Source organism: Balaenoptera ricei, chromosome 7 (assembly GCF_028023285.1).
Source record: "Balaenoptera ricei isolate mBalRic1 chromosome 7, mBalRic1.hap2, whole genome shotgun sequence".
Classification (NCBI taxonomy): Eukaryota; Metazoa; Chordata; class Mammalia; order Artiodactyla; family Balaenopteridae; genus Balaenoptera; species Balaenoptera ricei.
The window spans coordinates 18,164,709-18,185,646 of record NC_082645.1 but is presented as its reverse complement, the minus strand read 5'-3'; the positions used below and the strand labels follow the sequence as shown (position 1 = coordinate 18,185,646).

General features: G+C 40.7%; 1 protein-coding gene across 8 annotated transcripts in view; it reads left to right on the top strand.

Moving 5' to 3' along the window:
• Window positions 1-18,531, top strand: part of OCA2 (OCA2 melanosomal transmembrane protein) — a 298,538-nt gene extending 280,007 nt beyond the window's left edge. For all 8 annotated transcript variants that reach the window (XM_059927745.1, XM_059927747.1, XM_059927740.1 and 5 more), the window contains 2 exons: window positions 17,140-17,233; window positions 17,977-18,531. In XM_059927745.1, coding sequence (XP_059783728.1) covers window positions 17,140-17,233; window positions 17,977-18,061 — 179 coding nt within the window. In that variant the 3' untranslated portion in view covers window positions 18,062-18,531. The remainder of the gene's footprint in view (window positions 1-17,139; window positions 17,234-17,976) is intronic.
• Window positions 18,532-20,938: the final 2,407 nt, after the last annotated feature.

The following is a 20,938-nucleotide window of genomic DNA, read 5'->3' as shown; positions in this document are numbered from 1 at the left end:
TTAGCAGAGAGGCTGCCTAAAATCATAATAAATTTACAGACACCCCAAAACACACCACTGGATGTGGTCCTGCCAACCAGAAAGACAACACCCAGCCTCATCCACCAGAACACAGGCACTAGCCTGCACCATCAGGAAGCCTACAAAACACACTGAACCAACCTTACCCACTGAGAGCAGACACCAAAAACAACAGGAACTACAAACATGAAGCCTGTGAAAAGGAGACCCCAAACACAATAAGTTAAGCAAAATGAGAAGAAAGAGAAATACACAGCAGATGAAGGAGCAAGGCAAAAACCTTACCAGACCAAACAAATGAAGAGGAAATAGGCAGTCTACATGAAAAACAATTCAGAGTAATGATAGTAAAGATGATTCCAATCTTGGAAATAGAATGGAGAATATACAAGAAACTTTTAACAAGGACCTAGAAGAACTAAAGCGCAAACAAACAATGATGAAAAACACAATAAATGAAATTTAAAATTCTCTAGAAGGAATCAATAGCAGAATAACTGAGGCAGAAGAATGGATAAGTGACCTGGAAGATAAAATAGTGGAAATAACTACTGCAGAGCAGAATAAAGAAAAAAGAATAAGAATTGAGGACAGTCTCAGAGACCTCTGGGACAACAGTAAACGTACAACATTCAAGCTATAAGGGTCCCAGAAGAAGAAGAGAAAGAAAAAGGAACTAAGAAAATATTTGAAGAGATTATAGCTGAAAAATTCCCTAATACGGGTAAGGAAATAGTCAATCAAGTCCAGGAAGTGCACAGAGTCCCATACAGGATAAATCCAAGGAGAAACATGACTAGACATATACTAATCAAACTATCAAAAATTAACTAAAAGAAAAAATATTAGAAGCAGCAAGGGAAAAGCAACAATTAACATACAAGGGAAACCCCATAAGGTTAAAAGCAGATCTTTCAGCAGAAACTCTGCAAGCCAGAAGGGAGTGGCAGGACATATTTAAAGTGATGAAAGGGAAAAACCTACAACCAATATTACTCTATCCAGCAAGGATCTCATTCCGATTCGACGGAGAAACTAAAAGCTTTACAGACAAGCAAAAGCTAAGAGAATTCAGCAGCACCAAACCAGCTTTACAACAAATGCTAAAGGAACTTCTCTAGGCAGGAAACACAAGAGAAGGAAAAGACTTACAATAACAAACCCAAAACAATTAAGAAAATGGTAATAGGAACATACATATTGATAACTACCTTAAAGGTAAATGGATTAAATGCTCCAACCAAAAGATGTAGACTGGCTGAGTGGATACAAAGACAAGACCCATATATATGCTATCTACAAGAGACCTACTTCAGACCTAGGGACACATACAGACTGAAAATGAGGGGATGGAAAGAGATATTTCATGCAAATGGAAATCAAAAGAGAGCTGGAGTAGCAATTCTCATATAAGACAAAATAGACTTTAAAATAAAGACTATTACAAGAGACTTAGAAGGACACTACATAATGATCAAAAGATCAATGCAAGAAAAAGATATAAAAATTGTAAATATTTATGCACGCAACATAGGAGCACCTCAATACATAAGGCAAATGCTAACAGCCAAAAAAGGAGAAATTGACAGTAACATAATCATAGTAGGGGACTTTAACACCCCACTTTCACCAATGGACAGATCACGCAAAATGAAAATAAATAAGGAAACACAAACTTTAAATGCTACATTAAACAAGATGGACTTAATTGATATTTATAGGACATTCCATCCAAAAACAACAGAATACACTTTCTTCTCAAGTGCTCATGGAATATTTTCCAGGATAGATCATATCTTGGGTCACAAATTAAGCCTTGGTAAATTTAAGAAAATTGAAATCGTATCAAGTATCTTTTCTGACCACAATGCTGTGAGACTAAATATCAATTACAGGAAAAAATCTGTAAGAAATACAAAAACATGGAGGTTAAACAACACATTACTTAATAACCAAGAGATCACTAAAGAAATCAAAGAGGAAATCAAAAAATACCTAGAAACAAATGACAATGAAAACAAGATGACCCAACACCTATGGGATGCAGCAGAAGCAGTTCTAACAGGGAAGTTAATAGCAATACAATCCTACCTCAAGAAACAAGAAACATCTCAAATAAACAACCTAACCTTACACCTAAAGCAATTAGAGAAAGAAGAACAAAAACCCCCAAAGTTAGCAGAAGGAAAGAAATCATAAAGATTAGATCAGAAATAAATGAAAAAGAAATGAAAGAAACAATAGCAAAGATCAATAAAACTAAAAGTTGGTTCTTCGAGAAGATAAACAAAATTGATAAAACATTAGCAAGACTCTTCAAGAAAAAGAGGGAGAGGACTCAAATCAATAGAATTAGAAACGAAAAAGGAGAAGTAACAACTGACACTGCAGAAATACAAAGCATCATGAGAGATTACTACAAGCACCTATATGCCAAAAAAATGGACAACCTGGAAGAAATGGACAAATTTTTAGAAAAGCACAACCTTCCGAGACTGAACCAGGAAGAAATAGAAAATATAAACAGACCAATCACAAGCACTGAAATTGAGACTGTGATTAAAAATCTTCCAACAAACAAAAGCCCAGGACCAGATGGCTTCACAGGCGAATTCTAAGAAACATTTTGAGAAGAGCTAACACCCATCTTTGTCAAACTCTTCCAAAATATAGCAGAGGGAGGAACACTCCCAAACTCATTCTACAAAGCCACCATCACCCTAATACCAAAACCAGACAATGATGTCACAAAAAAAGAAATCTACAGGCCAATATCACTGATGAACATAGATGCAAATATCCTCAACAAAATACTAGCAAACAGAATCCAACAGCACATTAAATGGATCATACACCATGATCAAGTAGGGTTTATCCCAGGAATGCAATGATTCCTCAATATAAGCAAATCAATCAATGTGATACACCATATTAGCAAATTGAAGGAGAAAAATCATATGATCCCCACAATAAATGCAGAAAAAGCTTTTGACATAATTCAACACCCATTTATGATAAAAAAAAAACAAAACCCTCCAGAACATAGGCATAGAGGGAACTTACCTCAACATAAGGAAGGCTGTATATGACAAACCCACAGCCAACATTGTTCTCAATGGTGAAAAACTGAAACCATTTCCACCTAGAGCAGGAAAAATAAAATGCTGCCCCCTCTCACCACTATTATTCAACATAGTTTTGGAAGTTTTAGCCACAGCAATCAGAGAATAAAAAGAAATAAAAGGAATCCAAGTCAGAGAAGAAGAAGTAAAACTGCCACTCTTTGCAGATGACATGATATTATACATAGAGAATCCTAAAGATGCTACCAGAAAACTACTAGAGCTAATCAATGAATTTGGTAATGTAGCAGGATACAAAATTAATGCACAGAAATCTCTTGCATTCCTATTCTCGAATGATGAAAAATCTGAAAGAGAAATTAAGGAAACACTCCCATTTACCATCACAACAAAAAGAATAAAATACCTAGGAATAAACCTATGTAAGGAGACAAAAGACCTGTATGCAGAAAGCTATGACACTGATGAAAGAAATTAAAGATGATACAAACAGATGGAGAGATATCCCATGTTCTTGGATTGGAAGACTCAACATTGTGAAAATGACTATACTACCCAAAGCAATCTACAGATTCAATGCCATCCCTATCAAACTACCAATGGCATTTTTCACAGAACTAGAACAAAAAGTTTCACAATTTGTATGGAAACATCAAAGACCCCAAATAGCCAAAGCAATCTTGAGAACGAAAAATGGAGCTGGAGGAATCTGGTTCCTGGAATTCAGACTATACTACAAAGCTACAGTAATCAAGACAGTATGGTACTGGCACAAAAACAGAAATATAGATTGATGGAGCAGGAGAGAAAGCTCAGAGATAAACCCACGCATATATGGTCACCTTATCCATGATAAAGAATGCAAGAATATACAATGGAGAAAAGACAGCCTCTTCAATAAATGGTGCTGGGAAAACTGGACAGCTACATGTAAAAGAATGAAATTAGAACACTCCCTAACACCATAAACAGAAATAAACTCAAAATGGATTAATGACCTAAATGTAAGGCCAGACACTATAAAACTCTTAGAGGAAAACATAGGCACCACACTCTATGACATAAATTGCAGCAAGATCCTTTTTGACCCACCTCATAGAGAAATGGAAATAAAAACAAAAATAAACAAATGGGACCTAATAAAACCTAAAATCTTTTGCCCTGCCAAGGAAACCATAAATAAGACGAAGAGACAACCCTTAGAATGGGAGAAAATATTTGCAAACCAAGCAACTGACCAAGGATTAATCTCCAAAATATACAAGCAGCTCATGCAGCTCAATATCAAAAAGACAAACAACCCAATCCAAAAATGGGCAGAAGACCTAAATAGACATTTCTCCAACGAAGATATACAGATTGCCAACAAACCCATGAAAGGATGCTTGACATCACTAATCATTAGAGAAATGCAAATCAAAACTACAATGAGGTATCACATCACACCAGTTAGAATGGCCGTCATCAAAAAATCTACAAACAATAAAAGCTGGAGAGGTTGTGGAGTAAAGGGTACCCTCTTGCACTGTTGGTGGGAATGTAAATTGATACAGCCACTGTGGAGAACAGTATGGAGGTTCCTTAAAAAACTAAAAATAGAACTACCATATGACCCAGCAATCCCACTACTGGGCATATACCCTGAGAAAACCATAATTCAAAAAGAGTCATGTACCACAATGTTCACTGCAGCACTATTTACAATAGCCAGGACATGCAAGCAACCTAAGTGTCCATCAACAGATGAATGGATAAAGAAGATGTGGCACATATATACAATGGAATATTACTCAGCAATAAAAAGAAATGAAATTGAGTTATTTGTAGTGAGGTGGATGGACCTAGAATCTGTCATACAGAGTGAAGTAAGTCAGAAAGAGAAAATCAAATACCGTATGCTAAAACATATATATGGAATCTAAAAAAAAAATGGCTCTGAAGAACCTAGGTGCAGGACAGGAGTAATGACACAGACATAGAGGATAGTCTTGAGGACTCAGGGAGGGGGAAGGGTAAGCTGGGACAAAGTGAGAGAGTGGTATTGACATATATACACTACCAAATGTAAAATAGATAGCTTGTGGGAAGCAGTCGCATAGTACAGGGAGATCAGCTCGGTGCTTTGTAACCACCTAGAGGGGTGGGATAGGGAGGGTGGTAGGGAGAGGCAAGAGGAAGGGGATATGGGGATATATGCATACCTATAGTTGATTCACTTTATTATACAGCAGAACATTGTAAAGCATTTATACTCCAATAAGGATGTTAAAAAATAAAATAAAATAAAATGTGGAATGTACGTTTACAAGCAAAAAAAAGAAAAGAAACTCAATATCAAAAAAAAAACCCAATCAAAAATGGGCTGAAAACCTAAATAGACATTTCTCCTAAATGACATGGTCTCCAATACAGATGACCAACAAACACATGAAAAGATGACCAATATTGCTAATTTTTAGAGAAATACAAATCAAAACCACAGTGAAATATCACCTCACACTAGTCAGAATGCCTATCATCAAAAAGTCTACAAATAATAAATGCTGGGAAGGGTGTGGAGAAAAGTAACCCTCCTACACTGTTGGTGGGAATGTAAATTGGTGCAGCCAGTATGGAAAACTGTATCGATGTTCATTTAAAAACTGAAAGTAAAGCTACCATATGATACAGCAATCACACCCCTAGAATCTATATATAGAATATATCCAGAAAAGACGAAAACTGTAATTCAGAAAGATACATGCACCCCAATGTTCATAGAAGCGCTATTTACAATAGCCAAGACATGGATGTGATATATATACATATAATGGAATATTACTCACTTCTAAAAAAGAATGAAATATTGCCATTTGCAGCAACATGGATGGACCTAGAGAATATCATACTAAGTAAGTCAGACAGAGAAAGACAAATATTATTTGATATCACTTATATGTGGAATCTAGAAAATAATATAAAATGAATGTATATACAAAAAATAAATAGACTCACAAAAAAAAAAACATAGAAAACAAACATGGTTAAAGGGGAAAGGGGAGGAAGTATAAATTAAGAGTATGGGATTAACAGACACAAACTACTATACATAAAATAGATAAACAACAAGGGTTTATAACACAGGGAAATATATTCAATATCCTGTAATAACCTATAATGGAAAAACGTCTGAAAAAAATATAACTAAATCACTTTGCTGTACACATGAAACTAACACAGTATTGTAAATCAACTATACTTCAATAAAAAGTAAAATTAAAATAATAAAAATGATAATGAGTACCAAAAAAAAAAAAAAAAAGAAATAACACTCCTTTTTTCCCAGTTAAAATGGCAGGGAGGTATTGCCGAGAGCAATAGTATCTCATCATGCTGCAGTGGATATGAATTCCTTATTGGCAATGGACCACTTGCCAGAAAATGAAAGGCCCTTTCAATTTCATGTTTCACATTGCCAGGGTGAACTGGCTCACAGGTTAATTTGTTCCTGAGCACTTCTGGATTCAGAGAAAGGAATGGGGAAATTTTCAAGGATCAGAGTGAGGGAAGGGGTAGCAGCTGGGACCCCTGGCTGTGTGATGACTTGGGCAGGGTGAGAGGGCTGTGTGGGGACAAAAAGGTAAAGTCAGGAGCCTTGTGGCTCAAACTCTCTCCCTGGAGAGTGAATGAGGCAGAGACATGAGCAAAGGCTAAGCTGACTTCTCTCATGTACGGCCCTTGCTCAGCCTTTGCGCATTTGATTTCTATCCACTTTTTCAGGAAAGTAGAATGGATGGCACTGTGGGGACTGCTATTCCCCTTAAACTCTCTCTGCATAGCCTGACCTCCTTCCCCCAGATCCACCTTTCAGTCATCCCTTTGCATGAGGTCTTTTGGTTTCCTGAAGGCCTTGTAACATGGGAAGCAGAACATTAACTTACTAAGTCTCACTGAGCTCTGTTTCTTTTAAGAATGCTTTCAGCTACAGGTAACAGAAACCTGATTAACAGAGGCTTACACACTCAGGGAAATAATCTTTTCTCATATAACAAGAAGCTGAGGGGCAGAGGGTTGGCAAACATCAGCCTGATGTCTTGTAATATTAGAGGCAGGTCTCCACAATTCTCTTGGCCTATCCCTCTCATCACAGACGTTTCATGGCTGCATCCAAGGCAGAAAGCATAGAGGAGAACTGGTACCAATACATTTTTATCAGGAGGACGAAAGGTATGCCAAGAGGCTCCCAAACAGGTTGCCCTCGTGGCTTATTGGTCAGCCAAATGAGACAAGCAGAGTGGATAAGCTACCTAAGCAGGTGGGGTACAGGGAAGCCACAGAGAAGAAGTCTAGCCAGCCATCAGGTCCTACACAAACATTGGGAAAAGATTGTGTCAGCTGTCATAGTGGAAAGAATGCTAGATTTGGATTCAGAAGACCTTGATCAAAATCTCAAATCTGCTAAGCTTTGTAACCATGAGCAAACCACTGAACATTTCTATTATATTGATTAGGATGGTTTTGGTTATAAGGAAAGGAAGATACAAAACAAGATGGTGTCAGCAACAGGAAGAGTATCTCCTGTGACAGGCAGTCAGTGGTGGAGCAAGTCTAGAGGTGTCACAGGGCTTCTTGGTGTCTCCTTCTACATGTTCTGCCACCCATCAACAACACTCAGAGCTGGCCCCACACGCGGGCTGGAAACAGCTCCAGGAATCTCATCACCACACAACAATGGATGGTATCCAGAAAAAGCAGGACTACTCTCTTTCCTAAAGTTTTTTCTCAAAATCAGGGAAATCATTACCAGAAGTTGCCTCTCCCCCAAGAAGACACCACACAATGTCTCCTTGACACCAAATAGCTTTGGCTGGCCCACTCATGTTGGTCACTGGCAAGGGGCAGGAATCCATCTGACTGTCCCTGCCCCGTCATCGGCGGGGAGGAGATATAGGGGAGTCAGCTACATCTGTGTTAAATGACAACTTTCCCTGGGCATCTCACAGGATAGTCCTGAGGTTCACTTAAGATTATGAATGTGAGAGTACCATTCAGATATCAATGATTGTTTCAGTAGTTTAATAAGATGCTAGCAGGCTTTTGATAGTACCCCACATGGCATGGGTTCCATGTGGTGGGGAGAAAGAAGTCCTAGGTGTCACTACTCTGGCTCAGGCCACCTGGCCAGTTTCCATTTACAGAGGTGTGAATTAGAAGTTGGGCTGTGCACACAAAGAGCTGCTGCCTGTCTTGGCATGTCTGGGTAATCCTACATGAAAACTAATGTATGGATCTAGAGGCAGAACAAGAACATTTTCCAAAACTATTCTCTGCCGTGCTCTTGATGGCCATTTTAAATGTTTATAAGGAACCTTCAATCTACTGTCCTATGTCAACCAATCCAATGTGAGTTAAATAAACCATGCTCTCAGACCAGTGGTAATTTTTCATTTGACAGAAAACATAAAAATTAATTATATGCACTGACATTCCCTTTGGAAAGTATTAATAGAACTACCTGCCACTCAGGTTATGAACTTGACCAAAAGGAAGCAACAGGTTTTAATGTAGCCATGTGCTGCCTGGATTACCCACAATCTCTAGACAACTTTGTCAAGGATGCCATGCATATTTGGACCTAAAGCAGTCTTCATTTTTGTTTGTTTTCTGTGTCCTACAAGTAGACATTTAAATCATTTTTAGTTTGTTTTTATCCAACTAATACGTGGATTTGGCAACAAGTAAAATAAAACAGCTCAGATTTGTCAAGGAAATTAACAACCACAATGTGTTCTACAAGCAACAGAGACTACCGGGTTGGTCATAGGTTCACTCCAGCTGGGAAAACCTATCAGCAACATTTATACTACCCTGACTATGTAAATGCCACACTGCAGGGCCAAGATGTGCACCAAGATCAAGGTCCAATCAAGTCTTCTTTCTTATGTTTCATCATCTGCTTAAAATCACGTCATTTTAATTTACTTCAAATTTGGTGACAATTTCATACCAATTTTGTTGAACCTAGTATTTCTAGTTACTTGTTTTCAACGTAAAGAGAGCTAAGGAGGAGAAACTCTGGAGCTGGACTGCAGGAATTTGATTTCCAGCTGTGGGATTTTCTAGTTGTATGACACTGGGAAAGTTTCTAAGGCTCCCTGGGGTTCTAAAATTTCATAAAGATGGCATTAGGTATGTATTTACTCATATGCTGCTTCTACTCTGTAGAATCCACTTCTATCATTTCTTTGATAAATTCCTCCCTTCCATTTCATTCTGTCCTTTCTGAGATTTTTCTAGTAGTTGAATTTGGGGTTTCCCATATTGAACTTATGTGTGTATTATTTTTCCTCTGCATTTTCTTCTTTGACTTTTGCCTCCAGACTCGGGGATATTTCCTCAACTTTATTTTTCAGTCAATCTGTCTATCTATATACATTTATTTAGTTTAGTAATTATGGATTTAGTCAATGAGAACATTTTTCCCTCTGGTTTTCTCTTTTTTATTACTTTAATTAAGCTTTTACTTTGAGATAGTTGTATATTCACATGCAGTTGTAAGGAATAATATGAAGAGATCCTGTGTACCATTTATCCAGTTTCCCTCAAGGGTAATATATTGTGAAAACATACTACAATATCGCAGTCAGGATATTGACATTGAAGCAGTCAAGACACAAAACATTTTCATCACTGAAAAAAGTCCCTCACATTGCCTTTTTATAGCCACACCCACTTCCTTCCATCCCCACCCCCTACTTAACCCTTGGCAACCACTTACCTATTCTACATTTCTACAACTTTGTCATTTCAAGTATATTATATAAATGGAATCTTACAGGGTGTAGCTTTGGGGATTGGCTTTTTTTTTTCTTTAACATCTTTATTGTAGTATAATTGCTTTACAATGGTGTGTTAGTTTCTGCTGTATAACAAAGTGAATCAGCTGTACATATACATATATCCACATATCTCTTCCCTCTTGCGTTTCCCTCCCACCCTCCTTATCCCACCCCTCTAGGTGGTTACAAAGCACTGAGCTGATCTCCCTGTGCTATGCGGCTGCTTCCCACTAGCTATCTATTTTACATTTGGTAGTGTATATATGACAATGCCACTCTCTCACTTCGTCCCAGCTTACACTTCCTCCTCCCCGTGTCTTCAAATCCATTCTCTACAGCTGTGTCTTTATTCCTGTCCTGCCTCTAGGTTCTTCAGAACCATTTTCTTTTTTTGTTTTAGATTCCATATATATGTGTTAGTACACGGTATTTGTTTTTCTCTTGCTGACTTACTTCACTCTGTATGACAGATTCTAGGTCCATCCACCTCACTACAAATAACTCAATTTCATTTCTTTTTATGGCTGAGTAGTATTCATTGTATATATGTGCCATATCTTCTTTATCCATTCATCTGTTGACAGACACTTAGGTTGCTTCCATGTCCTAGCTATTGTAAATAGAGCTGCAATGAACATTGTGATACATGACTCTTTTTGAATTATGATTTTCTTAGGGTATATGCCCAGTAGTGGGATTGCTGGCTTGTATGGTAGTTCTATTTTTTGTTTTTTAAAGAACCTCCATACTGTTCTCCACAGTGGCTGTATCAATTTACATTCCCACCAACAGTGCAAGAGGGTTCCCTTTACTCCACACCCTCTCCAGCATTTATTGTTTGTAGATTTTTTGATGATGGCCATTCTGACCGGTGTGAGGTGATACCTCATTGTAGTTTTGATTTGCATTTCTCTAATGATTAGTGCTGTTGAGCATCCTTTCACGTGTTTGTTGGCAATCTGTATATATTCATTGCAGAAATGCCTATTTAGATCTTCTGCTCATTTTTGGATTGGGTTGTTTGTTTTTTTGATATTGAGCTGCATGAGCTGCTTGTATATTTTGGAGATTAATCCTTTGTCAGTTACTTCATTTGCAAATATTTTCTCCCATTCTGAGGGTTGTCTCTTCGTCTTGTTTATGGTTTCCTTTGCTGTGCAAAAGCTACTAAGTTTTATTAGGTCCCACTTGTTTATTTTTGTTTTAATTTCCATTCCTCTAGGAGGTGAGTCAAAAAGGATCTTGCTGTGATTCGTCATGGAGTGTTCTGCCTATGTTTTCCTCTAAGAGTTTTATAGTGTCTAGCCTTACATTTAGGTCTATAATCCATTTTGAGTTTATTTTTGTGTATGGTGTTAGGGAGTGTTTTAATTTCATTCTTTTACATGTAGCTGTCCAGTTTTCCCAGCACCACTTATTGAAGAGGCTCTCTTTTCTCCATTGTATATTATTGCATCCTTTATCAAAGATAAGGTGACCATATGTGCGTGGGTTTATCTCTGGGCTTCCTATCCTGTTCCATTGATCTATATTTCTGTTTTTGTGCCAGTACCATACTGTCTTGGTTACTGTAGCTTTGTAGTATAGTCTGAAGTCAAGGAGCCTGATTCTCCCAGCTCCATTTTTCTTTCTGAAGATTGCTTTGTTTGTGTTTCCATACAAATTGTGATTTTTTTTGTTCTAGCTCTGTGAAAAATGCCATTAGTAGTTTGATAGGGATTGCACTGAATCTGTAGATTGCTTTGGGTAGTATAGTCATTTTCACAATGTTGATTCTTCCAATCCAAGAACATGGGATATCTCTCCATCTGTTTGTATCATCTTTAATTTCTTTCATCAGTGTCTTATAGTTTTCTGCATACAGGTCTTTTGTCTCCTTAGGTAGATTTATTCCTAGGTATTTTATTCTTTTTGTTGAAATGGTAAATGGGAGTGTTTCCTTAATTTCTCTTGATTTTCCCTTTTTTGCTTTTAATATTTTTTCTTTGTATTTAGTTTCTGTTAGTTTGATTAATATGTGTCTTGTCGTGTTCCTCCTTGGTTTTATCCTGTATGGGACTCTCTTCCCTTCTTGGTCTTGGATGACTGCTTCCTTTCCCATGTTAGGGAATTGTTTGACTATAATCTCTTCAATATTTTCTCAGGCCCTTTCTCTTTCTCTTCTTCTTCTGGGACTTATTCGAATGTTGATGCTTTTAATGTTGTGTCCAATGTCTCCGAGACTGTCCTCATTTCTTTTCATTCTTTTTTCTTTATTCTGCTCCATGGCAGTTATTTCCACCATGCTATCTTCCAGCTCACTTATCCATTCTTCCGCCTCAGTTATTCTGCTATTGATTCCTTCTAGTGTACTTTTCATTTCAGTTATTGTATTGTTCATCTCTGTTTTTTGTTCTTTAGTTCTAGATCTTATATGTTGTTTTCATATTTTAATTTGTCTTTCTGTCTGCTGTTCTGATTGGGCGATTGCCATTATTCTGTCTTCTGGATCACTTATTTGTTCTTCTGCATTATTTAGTCTGCTCTTCATTGCTTCTAGATTGACTTTTATCTTGGCAATTGTGTTGTCTTATTTGAATGTTTCATCTTTATAGTTTCCATTTCCTTGTTGCATTGATCTGCATTTCTATCGATAATCTTTCTTAAGTCTTTTAGCATTTTTATTACCTCCTTTTTGAACTCAGGTTCTAGGAGAATGGAGAGGTCTGTTTCATTGTTTGTTCTTTCAGGGGATTTCTCTTGTTCTTTTATTTATTTGTTTGTTTGTTTGTTTATTTTCTTGGTCACACCATGCAGCTTGTGGGATCTTAGTTCCCCAACCAGGGATGAAACGCAGGCCCTCAGAAGTGAAAGCACAGAGTCCTAACCACTGGACTGCCAGGGAATTCCCTTTTGTTCTTTCAATTGGCAGTAGTTCCTCTGCTTTTTCATCTCAGTTAAATTTCTTTTTTCTATGAATTTAGGAGAAACAATTGTATACTCTGGTCTTGATGGGCTTTTTTTAATGAAGGAGCATCATCTGTAGACTGTGTGAGTCCAGTTTTTTGGTGTGAGGCCTGTTTTTGCTCTGGATGCCTGCCATGTCTTTCCTCAGAGTCTGCTGGCCCTTATCCACTTGATAGAGGGTGTGATTGGTGTAGTGATGCCCAGAGCCTGCACTGGATGTTCGGTGGGGCCTTCTCTTGGCTGTCACAGCCCTGTCAGGGCAGGATCTGTTTTCCAGTTGTTGGAGTAGAAACCCTGAGGGTCTCATTCTATAAGGCTCTATTGCCCTTAAGTGTGTGCTGTATCCACAGGAGGTGAGCACTGAAGGAAGTGAGGCCTGTGTGGTCACAGCAGGCCTAAGTGCCACCCATACAGCCATCCACAGTTCTGCCCAGAAGTACTGCAAAGTTGCATCCCTTTCTCTGTTTTGTTCATCCCAGACCTAGTGCTAAGCTATCACTGGCAACCAGGGTGTTGTGACTACTGAACTGAGGTGGTTGTGCTGCCCCTGGGACCTAGGCTGCCTCTATGGTAGGGCTCTCCCAGGGCCTGTCTGTCACAGATCTAGCTCCCAGCTGCATTGTGAAAGGTGGGCAGAACTGGAGCGCTCCCACTGGCAAAGGAACCTCTGTGTACTCCTCCCCAGGGGCTGTCCACTGAAGATGTGTGATTCTGTGGTGCCACCCACCACCTGGTATGTGCGCCAACAAGGTCCACTGCTGCCAGACCTGCACCTGGAACTACCAGTGCTGTGGCCAAGCTCTCAAAGCCTGCCACCACCAGAGCCATGCCCTGCTATGAGCATGTTGACGGTGGTTTTCCTAGGGGGACCTGCACTCTGACCTACATGTGCTGATAATAGGACTTCTTTGGCCAGCCTGTACCCAGCTCTGTGTGTGCTAATGATGGGCTCTGAGTTTTGGCCCAGACTACACTCCAGGGCTCCTAGAGCTAGACCAAATCCTCTCCCAAGGTCCCTCTGTTGAAGCCCAAGTTTCAGAGCCTAGCCACTGTGCATTGTAGCATCCCTGCTCCGTTCATGTTTTGGGGTGGGAAGTGTCACGATGTAGCAGCTGTCAGCGCCAGTCTCTCCACCCTGATTACTAGCAAGCCAGTACACACGCTCTCCTTGTGAGTAGAGTTCAGCCCGCTCCAGTCCGTCTATCTTTCCTGGCAGACATCTGTGAAGAAGCAGGGGTTTCCTAGGGAGAAGGACCACCTGTGTGGTCTTTCCTCTTTCACAGCTCCCTCCCAGTGGCACCTGTCCCATCATGATGCCTTTTTTTTTTTTCTGTCCTGCTCAGTTACATGTGAATCTTTCTTGCTGCTTTGGTTGTATAAGAGATTTCTGTCAGCTTTCAGTTGGTTTTCTGTGAAATTTGTTGTACATGTAGATGTATTTTTTTATGTGTTTGTGGGGGAAGGTGAGTTCCACATCCTCCTACTCTGCCATCTTGATTGGGAGCAAAGGGAGTATTTTTTCAATCATTAATCCCCAACACGAGAGAAGGAAATTGTTGCCTGTTATTTTTAGAGGTCACCCAGGTTCCTGAATGTGACCCTGAATCATGTGTGAAGTTCTGTTTTCTCCAGAAGCAGAGGTCTCCATGTTAAGTCCTGGAAAAACAGTGTTTGGGGTGGCAGAGCAGATGCTGCCCAGCTACTGACGTGTGTGCTCTGTGATAGAGGCCTGCAGGCATGGCGCTCTGAGGAACATTGCCTTCCCTGTGGTAGCAGACTCATCAGACCCTGTGAAATAATACCCAGGCAAGATGACTCTGTGTGGAATCTCTCCAGAGCAAGAGTCAGCTGGTTGGCAGGGTGATTGGACGGGCACATCGGTATGTCAGCACCTAGCTGGGACAAGTGCTGCCATGAAATTTGTACATTGCCACGTGCTTGGAACCCTTCAAATGCTCTGCATGGCTGTCTATAGAAAGGTCTCAAGCTTACATCATGCAGCCTGAGTCCTACCCTCTCTGATCTTCCTCTGGAGTCAGAATGCCTGGTTCGAGTCTTGGGCCCACCTACTTCCTAGCACCAACAAGTCAGCATGTTGCCTCTCTGTGCCTCAGTTTCTTCATGGGGACACGGGACCTCAATGCTCAGCCCACTGAGCATTTGCTCTCTGCCTCTCTGATCTCATGCCGACTGCACATCTCCCACGTGGTGTCATGCCTTGTCTCTCCACTGACAGGCTCCCTGTGAGCCCCTGGAGGATGTGAGCTGATTTCCATGGGGAGTGGCTTACTGGGGTGAGAGGGAGAGCCTGCTTAGGTTTGGGCAGTTAGGAAGAAGCTAATGGAAGTCTGGGGTGGGGGGAAAGTGGGAGCAGAGACAGATCTCAGAATTGAGATGGAAATCCAGACTCAGTTCTGGCCATAACAAATAGACAAGCTTTGGGGATTTTTTATCTTATAAGTTCTTGCCTTCCGGGTAAGGGTGGCTCAGTTGGGTCCCTGTTTAAAGTCTCACAAGGCCATGATCAAGGTGTCTGCAGGATGTGCTCCCTTTTGGTGGCTCTGAGGATGGGTCTGCTTCCAAACTCACTCAGGTTATTGGCAAAATCCAGTTCCTTGGAGCTGTAAGACTGAGTCTCTGTTCCCTAGCTGGCTATGGCCACTCTAAAGTCTGTCCTGCGCAGGCAGCTTGGGTGTTGGCCCGTCACACCCTCTCCTGCTATGGGGCAGCTGTTCCTCGCTCCTTGGTGATGGGCTTGTCCCTCCTGCCCTCCCACCTCCATTGCATCCTTCCTAAAACTCTGGGTGAGTCCATACACTTTGAACTACACTGAGGAATAGGGGGACTCTCACAAAATGGGGCATCAGAAACACAGTGACCACAAGCAGATTGGGGCTTGGGCTTGGTGTGCTCGGAGCTCTGGGGAGACCCTGGAGGTTTTTATTGAGCTCTTAACATCTAAAGTCATATTATTGACATGTCAAATATATTTCATCCTTAGAGAAAGCATGTAAATGGATGTGTCGTGCTATTTCAGAAGTTTTCACCGAAACCCCCCTAGTCAAACTTTTACATGGAGTAAAGGCAGGGAGAGTGAGATGAGGCTCTTCGTGATGCTTTGCGCTGGCAGCCTGTGGGCCTGGTGCATAATGAGTCTGACATCCCCCTACCGGATTGGATGCCTGTGTGTTTCAGGAGAGTGTAAGGACGGAGTGGAGGGGGGACATGTGTGCAGCTGAGCACTCACACCACACCTGCAAAGGCCTTTCATGGGTAACGGAATGGGTGCCATGGTCCTCCTCCATGGAGAAACCTCATAGGTTACATGGCTCTGAGGTTATTTATTCCTTACTTCTGTCTGTCCTCAGTGTTCCAGCATGGAGTTCTGGGCCAATGTAGCACTGAGGGGCACAGCTTCCTTGGTCCTTGCCCTCCTGCTCTGCTGTCCAGTCTTAGAAAGGCCAGCCCGTCAGGCCAATGAGGGCTGTTGGAAGCTACAGATTTGTGTCTCACAGTTCACAGTCCTCAGCGATGCACAATGCCAGAACTGAACTAACTTGGCTGAGCCTGGGTTGTGCACCCATCCCCAAACACTAACCTCTGCGGGTGGGAGCTGAAAGATGCCAATGGGCTTCACCAAGTAAATTTACCCTTCCCTGAACCCATCTCTCTGTTGGGGGCTGGGTTTGAGTCACATCCTTCACTGTGAGGCCGCACCTGTGTACGTGTGTGCACATAGTTTCCCTGCAGATCATGTGTGCTGTCAAAAAGGCCCAACCAGAGAAGCATTTTATTATCCTGGTTGTTTACATCCATCCTTCCATCTACACAAAGGATTTGCTGGTAGGTGTCCAGACCTAGAGTCCTAAGGATGGTGGTTCTTATCTGAGATCCTACTGCTCTGAAGACACATGTTCTCTCCTGTGGATGTTGACCCTACTTACATTTTCCTCTGAAAGATATATTTCACCACGTCTCACAGTGATTTGCCAATTCTCCTTAACATTTCCTCTTCCCTATCACATCCAACAGAAGTAGCCCTATTCATAAATGAATTACTATATTTACAAGCAGTGAATTTATTTTCTGTTTGCCAGTGTTTTTTTTGTTCCTGCAGATATTTGCACAGCAATCACTTTGGTAGTGAACAGTAAAGTAATCATCAATCAAAAGTCTGTGAGATGATCAAAGTATCACAGAACAAAAGAGAACAGGAGCCTACCACCAAGATAAACTGTGATTTTATTTTACTTTTTGAATTTTGATTCTAGGTAACGGGACACTGATTGGAGCATCAGCAAATGTGGTTTGTTCAGGAATTGCAGAGCAGCATGGATATGGATTCTCTTTCATGGAATTTTTCAGGTACTTTAAAAACTCGTTGAAAATGTCTGTTTATATTGTCCCTAAACTTACTTAATTAAAATATCAGCCACACATACTGCTAAGCACTAATATAAGCATGTTTTAATAATTAGAGAGACGTTGATATTTTATGTTGTTGTTCCCTTGAAAATTCCAGTGGGGATTTGTGCCTTGACTGCCCATGATGAGGGTACATAATGACAGCCTGACATCCCCCTACCGGATTGCCCAGCAAAAAATTTCATGACTGAAAGGACCCAGGAATATTGCAGACTGGGGGCAGCCTGGGAGCAGGCACCTCTCAGGAGGACAGTGCAAAGAGGAGGCCCTGGATGGGGGAAAGCAGCTGATGCCAGCTCCTGCAAAGGAGGACCTGCTCTGAGGGAGCCGGGTCTGCTCTGGGGTCCTGGCCTCTACATGCTTGTGTTCATATGGCACCACTGCATTTTGGATGCAGGAACTGGGCAGAATAGACATTGGTGGTGCCTGTAAAATGGTGCTGCCAAAATGAACTGGCATTCATTTGGGGGATACAATGGGGGATATCTAATGGAGGCGCACATCCATATCATCTAGGCTGAACCCAACTTTTGATTTCTAGAAATAAAAGACAATTACCTTTATGGATGTATAAAGCTTGTAAGGCCACATTCTTTTGCAATAACATAATATAATAATGAGTCCAGATCTCACAGTACTCTGCAGACACCAGACACCATAATCCACTTCTCTTTGTGTTTCAGGTTGGGCTTCCCAATGATGGTTGTCTCCTGTATGGTTGGGATGTGTTACCTCCTTGTTGCTCATGTCGTGATAGGATGGAATTAGTAGATATACAATGTGTGAAGACTGAGGGAAACTTGACCCATCACCAACATCAGTAGAAAACTACCCCAAAACCACTCTTTGGAGAAGAAAAGGTGCTTACCATGGGGGTGCTCTGGAATGGACACCTTTGCTATCCACACTCTTATTTGGGTGAAGCTGGCAAGTTGTGGTAAATACAAGATAACTTACACAAGATTCTACTACAGGAAAATACGTATATCTCAAAATACATCTTGCTATGCTCTGTAGGAAAAGACACACATTCAATAATTCACTCCAAATGGCTTGTGTTGTTTAAATATCACTTCTCCTGAGGCTATCAATAGTTTTTCTTCATGTAATCACTTTTCATGTTAAAATAATGAGCATTCAAATTGTATACTCTTTTAATGCATACTTTTCTTGGGAAGGGCATACAATTTGTAAGGAAACATTATATGTATTAAAAAAAAATACTGCCCCTTGACAAAGGGTCTTAGAATTTGTTAGTCTCTTACTTTTTAGTAGTTTACATTATATAAAATTGCATTTTATTCATTAACATTTTTCTCTGGAGTTTTTAAGTCATCAATTAAAAGTCCAGAAATTTGACTTGCAGAAATCATTAAGTGCTTTTTAAAAATAACATTTTAAATATTTACCAACCTGGAATAATAATCTTCAGTTTTGAAGATGGTGTATGCTATTTCTATCAATTACCCCAACGTGTGGTCAATACATTCAGCTCTGCACACCTGCTGGACTCCAGTGGTGCAGTCAACGCTTACTAAATGCTATTCTTTTGTGGAACATTAAACATGAAGCAAGGACAATGAGAGCAAAGAGCAAGAGGGAGCTGGGCTTCAGCTGAGGTCTCATCTGCTCTGCTTGGTCAATACCATGGCTATACCTCAGACAACAGACCTCTTCTTCAGTTTCGGTCTACTGTGTGTGATACCTTGAGATGAGATGAAGAAAAAGAAGATGTTTACTGGGGACTCTGCTCAGAAGCAGTAGTTGTATAAAGTATCTGATTTTGAAAGGTTAAAGATCCACAGGGCACCAAGAACTAAAACATAGGAGATCCCATTTCTGTCCCTGGAACCCTCAGATTAGGTGTACCCTTTCTATAGTTTAGAGTCTATATTTGTAAAGTGACAACCAGAAAGGTGAGGAGAAAGTTTATGAAAATATGTCTTTTAGTTTCATGAGCTATCTTTGAATTCCTTGTCAGCAAAAGTGACAAAAAGCCCCATTTTTGTTTTAAAATCTGGGTTGAGGAAGTCACAGAAACTGCATGTGCACCTGACTTACTGCTCGAGTGAAGCCCTCGCTCCTGTCTTTCCAGGAAAGGAGCCCTGCCAGCATTCCAGCTCTGCTCCCTTTTCATGTTACCTCACTGAAGCTTAGATGCCTTGAGTCCTTCCACCAATAGGCTTTGTTTTCTCTTTTCCCACATGTTTCCATGCCTGGAGGTGGTGTTGGCACCTTCCTTGTGCCCAGATGCTGCTCCTAATTCATGTCTGTTCTCTCCTCCCTCAGTATCTCTTCCCCTGTGGTGCACAACCTCTACCTCTCCTCCTCCCATCTCAGATCCTCAGTTACCACATCTCATTCTTAAATACCTGAGCTCCTGGCTCATTTCTTCCTCTCTCCCTCACCCCTTCAACCTCCTCAGAATTCCCTGAGATTTGACACTCAGGCCTCATTACACCCTGACTGGATCACCAGTAACTGCACCTTTAATTCTTCATCTCAAATGTCTCTCTCTGATACTTCTGATACTCTCAGCTATCTCCTCCAGATTATCACCTCAACAGAGTCCTCCAGTGACACCTCCAACTCATCCCTTTCTCTAACTTCCCACACCAGTTCCCTCCTAGCTCAGTTTTCTAGTTCTGCTCTTAAATTCAAAACTCTGTTGATAAACTGGCACTTTTCTACCTTTTCTGGTGCCTAAACACCTAAATGTTACTGAGGTAAATCATTTGACTGGGATGACTTGTTTTACTTTAAAATAAAGATTACAAGCATCAAAAAAGCACTCAAGGCTGCCTGGCTCATTTATTACATTTCCCTAGTGCAGCAGTCAGAGCCCTGGCTGAACAGATGGCTGTTCGATTAGGGTAGCTTACGGGGAATTTAATCAGGGATGGTGCAGTCCTTGGAACTAGTCAGAGGAGGCACTTGTAGGCCTCTGAGGGTGAGGGTCACCAAGACCTGCAGATGCAGGGAGCAGTATGGAAAGGGACACATGACAGGAGCTTCTGTGGAGAGTTGCGGTCATCAAGAATCACTTTGCAGGGAAGGGGCTGTGAGAATTGTCTGACTTCACTCCTTTTCCTACCTCTGATTTTCACTGTCCTTCCCATTGTCTGAAGCCAGCCAGAAGCCAAGGGTGAGAGGAAATTTTGATGTTGTCCATGTAGGTCAGCTCCTGGGGACACTGAGCAGGACAAGTAGAAGGAGAGTGGATCTGATGGGCAGATGGAAGATATTCAGCTCTGTCCACCATTTTCAGCAGATGAAAAAAAGTTCATATCTGCAATAAAGGAAACAATGAAAGTGCCATCAGACTTTCTGTCAAATTTGTCAATTCTCTCTCCTGATACTGTCTCCAGAGTTAGTAGGTAAACAATCCAGTGCTTATTAAATCCTGTTTCATGATGATAGAAAAAGACAACACTGAAGGAACAAATGGTAGCTTTGCTATTAATATTGAACTACCACAGTTAGGCATTGTCTGGCACCTCATACATAAACCCCCAAAGTTCACAGGGACTGTGAGGACACACTTTTACAGTCTGAATTCAAGATGAAGAGTCTGTTTGCTCTTCTGCTGCACATGACAATCCTGTCCTTCCTGAGTTGCATTAGTAGCTGCGTACAGCTTTGACA